The following is a 12,902-nucleotide window of genomic DNA, read 5'->3' as shown; positions in this document are numbered from 1 at the left end:
CAAAGGCCTACCTGACAAACCAGTGCCCCACTCACTATGGACAAGCACACCCATTGTCCACATTAGTTGGTACTGACTGAAAAAAAAAAAAAAACAGTATGGTTCATGAAAGTTCATCTGTAGCCCATAGAGAACTATTAAGCCCAAAGTCTCAAGAATCAGACCAAAATAGCCCAAGAAAAGTAATGCAACCTCCAGTCTGACCTGGCTAGGCAGGCCTTTATGTCTCTAACCTTAAAAACAATGTTGTGCAGGGCAGAGTATCCTTCCCTGTCTGTGATTATTTGTTTTGGTTTCTTTGAGACAGAGTTCTCTAATAACTCTGGCTGTCCTGAAACTCACTCTGTAGACACCTTGAACCCAGAGATTTGCCTGCCTCTGTCTCCCATAGACTGGGAAGGAATATGCCACCACTGCCTGGATTCTCCACAACTCTTTTTCATTGTTGTTTCCTAACAGGATCCTTTGGCCTAGTGAGATGTCTCAGCAGTTAAGAGCACTTGTTTGCTCTTCCAGAGAAGCAGTGTTCTGTTCCCATAATCCACATTAGGTAGCTCACAACCACCTGTAACCCAACACCAAGGGACCCAACACCCACTTCTGGCCTCTCTGAGTACCAGGCACACTTTTATACATAAAATAAAAATTAAAAAAAAATAATTAACTGTCTCTTATAGCCCAGGCTAGCCTCAAGCTTTGTGTATACACACACACACACATATATGTGTATATGTACATATATATATATATATATACATATATATATGGATACCTTGAAATCCTGCCTACTCTTCCAAAGTGCTGAAATTACATAAGGTTTATATAGTGCTGAGGACTAAAGCCAAGGCTTTGTGCTCGTGAAGCAAGCTCTCTACCAACTGAGCTATCTCTTAGCACCCTCTGTAAGTACTCAAGAGAAGCTTTATTTACAAGTAAGCACACGGAGAAGGGCTTTTTCCTGTGCAAAAATTTACTTTTATCACCAAATCATGGTTCCCCACTCAATTCTACCAGATGCCACTAGGTATAGCAGAGAACCTATACTGCAACCAGAAGATCCTCCTCTGTTCCTTCTAAAAAAAAAAAAAAAAAAACCACCACCATTAAAACAGTCTAGCTGCCTGATCTCCCAAGACTTGGGGAAACTGGAGGAAAAGAAAAATTGTACAGTTCTCTTTTGATACCTGGGAAAGAGATGAATCCCAAGACTCCCTGAGGGGACCAACAACTAAGGTATCGAAGTTGCTTATATAAAATGGCACAGCATTTGCATATTTCCTTTGCATCCACTTGTGTGCTTTGAATCCAGGCTAGATAATAATTTTATACTGTATTCTTTAAGGAACGGTAATTTAAAACTCTGTACACATGGGGCTGGAGCAATGGTTCAGTGGCTAAGAGCACTTGCTGCTCTTACAGAGTACCAGAGCTCAGTTCCCAGCACCCAAAGAGAGAAGCTCATAGCTGTTTGTAACTACAACTCCAGGAGATGTGATACTCTCTCTTCTGGCCTCTGTGGGCACCTGAACACACACACACACACACACACACACACACACACACACACACACACACACTTTTTAAAATCTATACGTGTTCAATAAAGAAATCTTTTTTTTTTTTTTAATTTAAGAGATAAAAAAGGATATCAATATGTTACCTAGGCTGGCCTCAAACTGCTGAGCTCAGGAAATTCTCCTATTGAAATGACAATTTTTTTTTTGAGCTGAGGACTGAACCCAGGGCCTTGCACTTGCTAGGCAAGCGCTCTACCACTGAGCTAAATCCCAGCCAAAACAAATCAGATTTTTTTTAAATTTTATTTTATTGTTTTTTTTATACTCAATTGAATCTGCAAATCAATAAAACTAACACCACAAAGTAAAGTAACAAAAAGGATTGGAAATTATTGTTATTAATTCATAATTCAGTGTATTTTCAAGGTGACATTTAGGTACCACATAAACTTTTAATTCACGTTTCTTATGTTGGGACAGTGAGAAACCAGGGAGAGGAAAAGTAGGAAGGACAAGAAGGGGCTCCAGGAAGCCTGTCACAATGACTGCTACACTAAGCTACAATCTGAAAGCCAGAAGCACTGATGGACAAGAGCCACAAGACTTTCAAACCTTTCTTGATCTGAGGAGATGGCTCAGTCTGTAAAGTGCTTGATGCCACAAGCATGACAACCCCTGAGTTCAGATCCCCAGCACCCACATAAAAAAGCCAACCATGGTCACATGTCTGTAACCCTTAGGTGGTAGGTGTGATGGATCCCTAGAGTCCACTGGCCAGCCAATCTAGTCAATTGGTGAGTATCAGGTTCAAAGAGAAACCCTGTCTCAAAAGATAGAGAACAACTGAGGAAGACACCTGACACCAACCACTGGTTCCCACAAGCAGATGCACACCTATACAAGCACCCCCAGGTGGACACACCTAAGGCCAATCAGGTGATGTAGATGGAGTCTTTCAAAAGCACAAACTAGCCAGGTGGTGGTGGTGGTGGCGGTGGCGGTGGTGGCGGCGGCGGCAGCGGTGGCGGTGGTGGCGGCGGCAGTGCATACCTTTAATCCCTGCACTCGTGAGGCAGAGCCAGACCAATCTCTGTGAGTTCAAGGCCGCCTGGTCTCCAAAGTGAGTTCTAGGAAAGACACAAAGCTACACAGAGAAATCCTGTCTTGAAAAAACAAACAAACAAACAAAAAAGCACAAACTATGCTTATCTGGACACTTCCAAGTAGGGGTGTAGTTCCTGAGGAACCAAAGACTTTAATGCTATTGTTCATTTACACACAAATTAACCGAGATGTATAAAACAAGCACCAGTCCTCTACCTCCCAAATTTCCATACTGATAAACTCAATCAAAGAAAAATTAATGTTCTTATTCTAGGGTCAGACACTGCCAGCTTCTAGTTCACTGCTTCTCTTTCTTCCCCAAGACTGCATTTCTTTTTGTCAGTCAGATGAAATGAAAAACCAAAATTTGCTGCAAGGGGTAAGGACTCTTGTCTAAGCATTTGTTAAGGTTGATGTGGGAGGTTTTCCCTGTATTTTATGCCAACCTGGACTACAGAGTGAGAGGGTCTCAAAAAACATTTCTATTTTTCTTGAAAGGGCTGGAGATATATAGCTCAATATTAGAGCTCTTGCCTAGCACACAGAAGGCCCTGATTCCCATCCCCAGCACTGGAAAAAACAAAGACAAAAGCCACTGCAGATCTCTTTTTAAAAAGCTACCACGGTCAGTCTGTGGTGGCACAAGCCTTTAGTCCCAGTACTTGTGAGGTAGAGACAGGTGGATCTCTGTGAGTTCAAGGCCAGCCTAGTCTACAGAGTGAGTTCCAGGACAGCCTGTGGCTACACAAGAAACCCTGTCTCGGAAAACAAACAAACAAAAACCTACCAATCTTATCAGAATGTAGTATTTTACTAGACCTCAGTACATTTTGTGGAAAATGATTAATTAAATAATCACAAGACAAAAAGACAAGGTCTCACTCTGTAATCTAGACTGGTCTCAACTCACAGTAAACCTCCTGCCTCTGCCTCCCGAGTGATAGGATTATAAACATAGGCCACCATGGCTCGAAGAGTAAGTCTCTGCCTTTAGGTCCTAGAAGCACACAGGGTAGGGTGCAGGCCCACGGTTAACTACTTAGCACTTGGAAATGACCAAACATTAATGTGAGCCTTCTGAGACCTACATTGAAAAATCAAAAGGAAGTTTTTTTTTGTTTTGTTTTGTTTTGTTTTTTTTTCCGAGACAGGATTTCTCTGTAGCTTTGGAGCCTGTCCTGGACTAGCTCTGTAGCCCAGGCTGGCCTCAAACTCAGAAAAATCCGCCTGCCTCTGCCTCCCAAGTACTGGGATTAAAGGAAAAGAAAGCTTTAATTAAATGAATAGCCATGCTACCACCGAGAAAGGGAAAGTAAACATTATGATCTAATGAATGAACTGACTTCAAGCCAATTCCCACATTTAATATTAATTCAAACTCTAATCCTGTCAAAGGGATGGGTGTATATATTAATAAAAAAATTCCACAAGAACTAGAAGTAAAATCCATGTTTTGCAAGTAGTAAAAGCTTATAAAGCCATAAATTCATCATATTTACTTCTATAAAAATGATCACCTAAGAGTATAGATGGTATGTGTCTGTAATCTGTAGCACAAAGCAGAAATCTAGACTTAAGAAAACACCAAAACAGACCCATAAGCAACAGACTGCAGTCTGTGCTAAAGCAGGCACTAACAGAGAAAAGTTATAAATGGTGCAACTGGTTAGCAAATGAGAGGGAAAATATCAACTGTGCTCCAAACTCAGGCCAAAGTAAAACCAAGTAGTGAAAAATGCTAAACAAATAACCGTTAAATTAAAAAAAAAAACTCTACTAAGTATTTTCAGAAAGAAATAAATTAAGAAAAAGAGCCAGTGGGTGTTATTTGTTTGAGATCTTGCAATGCAGCCTAAGCTGACTTAGAACTTAGGATCTTTCTGACTCTGCCTCCCAAGTGCTGGTACTGTAGGTATGCAACACCATGCCTGGCTCAGAACCTAAGATTTAACTACATCAAAAATAATGCTAGTGAGGCTTGAGAGATGGCATGGCAGTTAAAAGCATGTATTATTACTTGTCCAGAGGACTCACTTAGATGGCTCACAACCACCTGTAACTAGCTCCATGGGCTCCAACACCTTCTTCTGGTCTCTGTTGGCACTGCACACACATGGCACACATATGCACACACAGACAGACACATAAATATCAAATAGATAAATAACACTAATGCTAGCATCATTTCCTAGCAGTAGGAGGCTGGGAAAAATAACAGGCAGAAATACAACAATGGGCTCCTGCTCGTACCTGCTAGCAAGTACAAATTACACCAGCTGACACAGTAGCACCAAGGCTGAGCAAGCCTCAGGAAAACAGGTCATGAAACTAAGCAAACAGAAAAAGTTCAAACAGTAAAGAGGAATGGGTTCCCTTTCATATATAACTTTATTTATGGTCTTCCAGGAAGAGCTTTGAATATGTGCTCCTTAAACTTATTAAGTTGTATTTTGTTTTGAAAGTTCAAACCTGAAGCCAGACCTAGTGGAACATTCCTGCAATCTCAGCTGTTTCACAGGCTTAGGCAGGAGAACTCCAAGTTCAAAGCCAGCCTGGACAACTTCGTGAGACCTTGTCTCAAGATGAAAAGAGAGGATTGGGAGGTAGCTCAGTCAAAGAGCATAAGGCAGCGGGTCCAATTCCAAGGGCAGGAGATCTTCACTAAGCCAAAGTCATTGAGGCTGTGAAGCCCAGTCTTTCAAGAAGACAGGAGACATTTACATAAGTTTGTTTTTCTCCCCCATTATTTCCCAGACAAGAAATGTGAACATAGTCAGTTCTCTATGCACCCCATGACAATGTGCACATTAAAATGGTCACTAACATAATTGTTTGATAAAATAATGATATGCTGCTACAAGTTTTTAAACCTGAAGTAATCTAACACCCAGTAAAAAACAGATGGTTAAACTGGGCAGTGGTGGCACACACCTTTAATCCCAATACTTGGGAGGCAGAGGCAGGAGGATCTCTGACTTCAAGGCCAGCCTGGTCTACAGAGCGAGTTCTACGACAGCCAGAGCTACATAGTGAGACCCTGAATCAAAAGCCAAACAAACAAAACAAAACAGATGGCTAATCTATTAGTATAAAATGGTATAGCCATTAATGTGATCACTCACTTGGCAAATACCCTGCTACATGCCAGCCACTGGACAAAAACACATGCTCCCTACCCCTAGAAACCTAAGTCTGGGAAAGATGAAAGACATTAAACAAATTACTTTATAATTACATTCATAAATACATCCATGCATGTGTTAAGTAGAGAGAAATAACAAAGAACTCAATTTAGATTGGGGGAAGGACTTATTAGTCACTGAACTGTAAGAATGATATTTGAGCTGGACCGTGAAGGGTGAATAGGAGTTTGACAAGTAGAGGGCTTGGGGCATATTACCTTCTAGACAAGACTAACATTTGAAAAGGTATCATGGAAGGAGGAAGGCAGAGGCTGGAACAGCTAAGTGTCCACTGTCTAGTCCAGGTGTAGATAAAGCACCAGTGGTAAAAAAAAAAAAAAAAAAAAGAGCCAGAGACAAGTGTGTAGATGAATGCAGCCAACAGAACTGATAGACTCAGTCATGACCTTGAGAGGACACAAAACAACACAGAAAGAGGCGGAGGATATGGAATTCATACACACAACATGGACCTGAGAAGGGTGAAACTGACACAGGCTTGTGATGTACGGTGGCATACCTGTGACCTTTGGAAACCACCTGTGAAGGAAGGTCCTGCTAAGCTATGGCATAGCATAGCCAGCTAGGAGATTAGGTAAGCACTGAGTCAGACCAAAACCTGTCAACTTGATGCTAAAATATGATAACAACATAACAAACACATTTTAAAGCACAGAACATAGTTTTGTCATCAAAGAGTCAAACTATTTTATAATAATGTGCTAAACGTAATAAAGAATGTATTTGATTATTTTATTAATTAATTCATTTTTAGGCAGGGTCTCACGATATAGATCAGACTGACCTGGAACTCACAGAGATTCACCTGCCTCTGCCTCCCATGTGCTAGGATTAAAGGCATGCACCATCATGCCCAGCAAGAGAATATATTTGAAATAATACAATGCTTTGTTAATAGAAATTAAACAAAATATTTATTAAAAATACATTGAGAAAAGGAACCTAGAAAATTAGAAAATATAATCATAAAAATACTGTATGCCAAAACATATCAAAATAGTTCATCTCTGCTAAAGTGCCAATGTCTTAACACACATCAGCTTTACCTTTCTTTAAAGAGTGCAGTGCTGAGGTGAAGAAGGTCAAGTAGCCAGGGGGCTGGGGTGAGCCACTGAACTCAAAGAAGCCAAGCACTCCAGGCTGCAAGAACAAGAGCACAATTAGGTGACAGAGGCACTGCTAGCCCCGTGATGAACAGCTGCTACCTTAATAGTCTGAAAACGTGACGCAAGGCAAGGATGGTGAATGTATTGCTGCATTTCATTTTCTAAACCTGACCACCCAAGGAGGGCTGTGGGCTGCAGTGAACTTCTCCATTTTTGTGGGCAGCACAGAATGCTGGCAGTAAACACCACCATGTTCAGATTTTCATCCCTGTGGTTCAACCATTCTGGGTAAAGCATATCAGTAACCTCACTGTATCTTTCTTAGGTTTCTCTTTCAATCAATTCCTCTCCAAATTTACCTCCCCCTTTGGTAGACATTGGATTGTATCTGGCTGGCTTATCAGGTCTCTCCTTTTCCCCCACACCCAACACCACCAAGTTTTCTGGTCAGGTTAGCTACAGAGACCCAACTCTGGCCCTCTTTCCCCACCTTCCTCAAACTCAGTGCCACCTGCTTAACCTGCTCCTCTAAGCTCAGCACAGAGCAGCCCTTCAATATGACAAACTAAAATTAACTGCTCCCCACAACACATCTGCTTCGCTTGCTCCCTCTTTGAAGGTCCTATGGCACCCATCTGGATTGGTTTTTTGGCAATCACATCTGTTTAAAAAGCCCAGCAGTTGTGAGATTCCTGAGGAAAGAATGATGGGGCTAGAACCAGAAGAGCCAAGCTCAAGCCAAAGCTTCAGGAGCTAAGTATAGAGCCTTGGAATGACCTTTGTGTGAGCAGCTGTTCCATACTGGCATCAGGGCCAATTCACTGGTAATAGTGAAGAAAGCATAAGGTGCTAGTTTCATGTAGTTGAGCCCCTTTCTAGCTTGAACACCCTCAGCCTCAGCTTCTAGTAGGTAACTGAAAAGGGAGATCCTTGGGACAAGACTGGATTCAAAAATTTAAGACAGAAATTGCATATGTTGGTAACATTTAAAACCACTGCTAACCAGTCACCAGACAAGCACATAATTCCAGTCTTCAGAAGGCAGAGGCGGCAGGCCAGCCTGCTCTACACAGGTTACACAATGAGACCTTGTCACAGAAATAAAAAAAAAAAAGAAAAACAAAGAAAAGGACCAGCATAGTGGTACCTATAAATCCAGCACTTGGCAGGTAAAAACTGGAGGATCAAGAGTTCAAAGTTGAACTGGGCGGTGGGGCGCACGCCTTTAATCCCAGCACTTGAAAGGCAGAGGCAAGCAGATCTCTGTGAGTTCCAGGCTAACCTGGTCTATAAAGCAAGTTCCAGGAAAGGCTCAAAGCTACAGAGAAACCCTGTTTCGAAGAAAAAAAAGAGAGAGAAAGAGAGTTCAAAGTTGTTATATATGAGTCTGAGGCCAGTCTGGACTGCATGAAACCCTATTTCAGACAACGAAATTCCTTCCCCCACCAAAATCAGTATACTACACAAAAGAGGACATTTCTGATCCATACTGGAGGAGTCTTTTCAATCTAAACTATCTGGTTAACTCTAGATTCAATTAACTCAACTGGTCTTCACTCTGGGGGGAAAAAACTGAGATGAAATATTTAATCCTAACATATAGAAAAATCTAGCAAATAGCCAATTTCTCAAACTGAAGAAATAAAGCTGTTTTTTTCATGTAATTTGAAGTACTGGGGATGGAACCCAGGGCCTCTTACATGGGTAAGAACACTCTCCCATGTAATCCTAGCCCCATTTAGTACAAAAGCAAACACTAGAAACTTTTGTCCTTTTCCTTCTGAACGCCTTAAAACAAGCCAGCCTACAGTGGACTTACAACAAGTTTGCTTTCTTAAGGTTTCCAGCCATTCCAAAACAGAGTTAAGTTTGCTATCATGAACAAAAGACAGAACCTTCAGAAATTCTAGAAACTGTTAATACTGTACAAAAACAGAAAGATAATGACTCAATTAAACTCCTTTAATTTCTGATCACTCTCCTGAACCAAAGCCACTGGAGTAAAATAGTTCTAAATATGAATAAATAAACATTCCATGTAAATTTTCTCTTTCCAGATTGGGGATTTAGCTCAGTGGTAGAGCGCAAGCATAAGGCCCTGGGTTCGATCCTTAGCTCAAAAAAAAAAAAATTTTTTTTTCTCTTTCCACATCACATTACCTTAGGGAGGTTCATGAAAATGGACATAAATATGATCTATAGATAAGTATTTATCCATACCCATGCATGCATGCAATTGCATGTGGGTAAAAGTGAGCACACAAGTACACAAACTGAAAGTAAAGTGAATACAAATTCTTATTTCCAAGAGAAATCCAAATTAAACCTTTTTTTCCATTGGTAACTATTATTACATTTGCCATAGTGCATGTTTAGGGATCAAAAGACAACCTTCAGGAGTCAGTTCTCTCCTTCTGCTACGTTGTCAGGCTTGAGGACAAGTGCCTTTGCCCACTGAACCTTTACAGGCCACCATGTTAATCTCTGAAAATGAGAAACACTCAGACTATTTGCAGTACCATTTGAGAGCACGTAAGTATATAAAGCTTATTCTCAGCATAGCAATTTTTAGTTTTTGCCAGTGGTGGGGAATCAAACCCTGGGCTTTTGTGTGTACTAGGCAAATCCTCTAACTCATGTCGACACTCCCAGCCCTACTGCTGAAACACATACGTGTTGTGTGGATGAAGGAGCGTTTGTCTTCAGAGAAACTGTCAAGCAGTTCGAGCTATTTGTTCATCACAGTGGTACTGCAAACTTCAATGTACCCCACAATATGTGTCCCACACAATACAAGAAATTCACCAAACAGTACAATGCAAAATACAGCAAAATCATTCTTCACTACCAAAAGAATGAAGAACAGAAGCTGGCTATATAAAATGACTAAAAGTTGTATAAACTGCTCCTGGTATCCTGCAACAGGCCGCAGCTGACGACCCACAGCAGCCATGTGAGGCTTAGTACATGAATGAGATGCTGCAGCTGAGCTGGTGACCCCTCCTACCTTGGCTGTCAGCCCATCAACTGCCAGGGAGGAGCTGAGGCCGTCAAGGGCATGGGAACAATGTGAGAGAGTGCAGCTGCAGCAAAGAACATGACATTAGCCATAGGGCCAGCCCTTTATAGATCTCTACTGCAGCACACACTACTTGCCCTGCTGGGAGGAGGAGAGCTTGGGGCAGCAGTGACCCCAGCAGGCTGCAAGCACAACTCAAGGTGGCCAGCATCACAGGTAGAGAGATACGAAGCCACCCATGGTTCATACGGATCCTGCCCCCAGATGCCCTTCCCAAAGATTACCCTGACTGTGGGCAACAGTGGGATATCCAAGACGAGCCTTGGCGATGATCCAGTATTTATGGTGTGTTAGAAACAGGAAACCTTGAACCAGACCAATGACTTGTTGTAATGAGTATTTTTGCATGTAATGCTGTTTGGAAAAAAACAAAAAAACATACCTTGTGACATACTGCAGTATGCAGTACCACTCTGGTGAACAAGTACATGCTAGAAAGGTAGGAATGACGGAGGACTGGGGCAGTGCATGTGCAGTGGAAAGGGGCGGAACTAGAGACTTGACAGTGGTGACAGGTGAGGAAGAAGGCTGAGGTGGACAGGGGAACATGTCATTGCCAAGCAGGGCTGGCAGGTGTGTGCAGCAGCTCGTACAGGCTCTGCCTTCTAACACACTGCACAGCACCCAGGCACTGTAATGACAGGATGTCCAAGATGGAGGAGAATGGTTCATTTCTGAATTGGGCCTCCTCAAAAAATCTCCAGGGTCTGTGCTGCTCCCAAAGGCCATCCTGAATATCTGTAATCTGTGCTACAGCCAGGGAATGTGCTGGTGTCCATGGTCCCTGTTGCTGCCCCAGGCTGTGTTGATGCCCATGGTCTGTGCTGCCACCAGAAGCTAGGATGATGTCCAAGGCCCATGCTGTTGCTGCAGGCCATGTTGAATTTCATGGTCAGTGCTGCAGTTGGGGGCTGTGATGGTGTCCATGGTCCTGCTGTGGTCTGGAGCAGTGTTGATGTCTATGGCCTGGGTTACCTAAGGCCATGCGGATGTTCACATTCTGTGGTGCCACCTGAAGCCATGTTGATGTCAGTGGTCTGTGATGCTGCCAGAGACTATGTAGATGTGGATGTCAGTATGCTACACCACTGACAGCCATGTTATTTTGTGGTCTGTACTGCCACTGGAGACCATGCTGAGGTCTATGGTCTGTGCTGTGGCCAGAAACTATGTGGAAGTCCAGATCCATGCTGCCACTGACTGTAAAGAGCAAGGCAGCTTCTTTTGCGGTGGTATTGATGCCCACAGACTCACAGTTGAGAATACGAGACATAGAAGGCATCTGTGACAACCTCTCCTTCCCCACCCACAAGAAAGAAACAGTCTAGACAGGAAGCCATCAAAGAGAACTCTTAAAAACTGTGATAGGGCTCCTGAAGTGTAGCTCCTCACAGTGCATGGCTTCTGGTAGGGGTGGGGAAGGACACAGTTCTCTAAGGGCTGGCCATGGGGAGTTTGGCCATGCTCCAGTAGTAAGAATGGAGTGCAGTAAGTAGTAAGGTGGGGTGTTGGTGATCTGTTCACTTCTATTACAGATTATCTAAGTTTGAAAGCAACTCTGGTTATGTTGTAGGTAAAGCAAAATCTGCAAAGATTTCCCCAAAATTCCAATGTCTCTCCAACAGAAGCCATGTCATTATTCAATAAGTAACACAAATTAATTACACATCTTTCAATTCTTTCCAAATTTTCTTGCTCAAACCTGAGAAAACAAGGGTGAGGAACAAATATATCTCCACACAGATTTTACTAGACTTGAGCTTTTGTGTGCTCAGCTGCAAACACATCCATGAGCTAGCTTACTTAAAGCAGACAACTCTAAGCCTCTACTTAATGCACTCATAGAGCTCCTTCTAGAGAAGAGAGCACAGGACTGGGGCCAACTTGGTATTGGGCAGCAGGCAGCAGGCAGCAGCCTTACGTTCTGCTGATGTCCTGTTGTCTCTCCCTGTTCCCAGAACCTTAACCAGCCCCCAGTGGACAAACTACTGCCTGTTCCTTATTCAGCCAAATGACAGGATCATCTGTAGACACAACAGGGACAGAGCAACCCTGAAGCCTCATCTCCTCCCACTGTCCACTTTCCTTGGCCTGAACAACTCCAGCCCTCCTTGGGGTTCTGTACCTTCTCCAGCTTCCTCAGGTCTGGTCTGGTCAGATCACACAGGCTTCATCTTGTTTAGGCTTTTGTTCAAATATCATTTCCTAGTGAGGGCTTCCTGCCTTTCAAATTAGCTATACCCTTCCCCAGTCCCAGATCACTACTCTTCCATCATGGTACTTACAATCTGAAACTGCCTCATTCCCTAGGGTTGTCAAATTACCACAAATGAGTGGTGTAGAACCACAGCAACCATTCTCTCTACTCTCTAGAGAATTGTGGGGTGTGGGAGGTGAGGTGGGGTGTCTCCTCTGTTTCTGCCAGCTTTAGATAGCTCCAGGACTGGCCTGCTTTGAGGCTCCAGTGGCCACAGTCTTTGGGCCCTCTACATACTAGCTACTGTTCTGTCAATACACCAGTCAAGGGGATTTAAGATTTCATCACAAGACCCTTGATAAATTATGTTTGCAAAGACCATTTTGCCTCTCCCCCCAACCCCCAAGGTCTCTCCAGGTAGCCTTGGTTGCCCTGGAACTTGCTATATAGACCAAGATAGCCTAGAACTCATAAAAAGTCACCTATCTTTATCTCCCAAGTGCTAGGATTAAAGGTGCACACCACACCCAGCTCCAAAGACCCTATTTTCAAATAAGGTTACATTTTAAAGTTTCCACAGACATGTATATCAGGAGGACAGTAGTCAGCCTAGTGCCTCTTGTTCATGTGTCTTCTGAGGTTTGCTGAGTATACTCATTTGCTGTCCATCTATGAAACAGTCTCCCTCTGTGCCTG

General features: G+C 42.8%; 1 protein-coding gene across 2 annotated transcripts in view; it reads right to left on the bottom strand.

Moving 5' to 3' along the window:
* The window catches only part of Txndc11 (thioredoxin domain containing 11), a 65,796-nt gene that overhangs the window by 30,833 nt on the left and 22,061 nt on the right, over nt 1-12,902 (bottom strand). The window contains exon 5 of one of the 2 annotated variants that reach the window (XM_036195531.1): nt 6,871-6,964. In XM_036195531.1, coding sequence (XP_036051424.1) covers nt 6,871-6,964 — 94 coding nt within the window. Of the gene's footprint in view, nt 1-6,870; nt 6,965-12,902 lie in introns of those variants that run through there. The other variant, XM_036195532.1, reaches the window with a different exon arrangement.

Source organism: Onychomys torridus, chromosome 8 (assembly GCF_903995425.1).
Source record: "Onychomys torridus chromosome 8, mOncTor1.1, whole genome shotgun sequence".
Taxonomy (NCBI): domain Eukaryota; kingdom Metazoa; phylum Chordata; class Mammalia; order Rodentia; family Cricetidae; genus Onychomys; species Onychomys torridus.
This window is presented reverse-complemented; position numbering and strand designations above follow the sequence as displayed.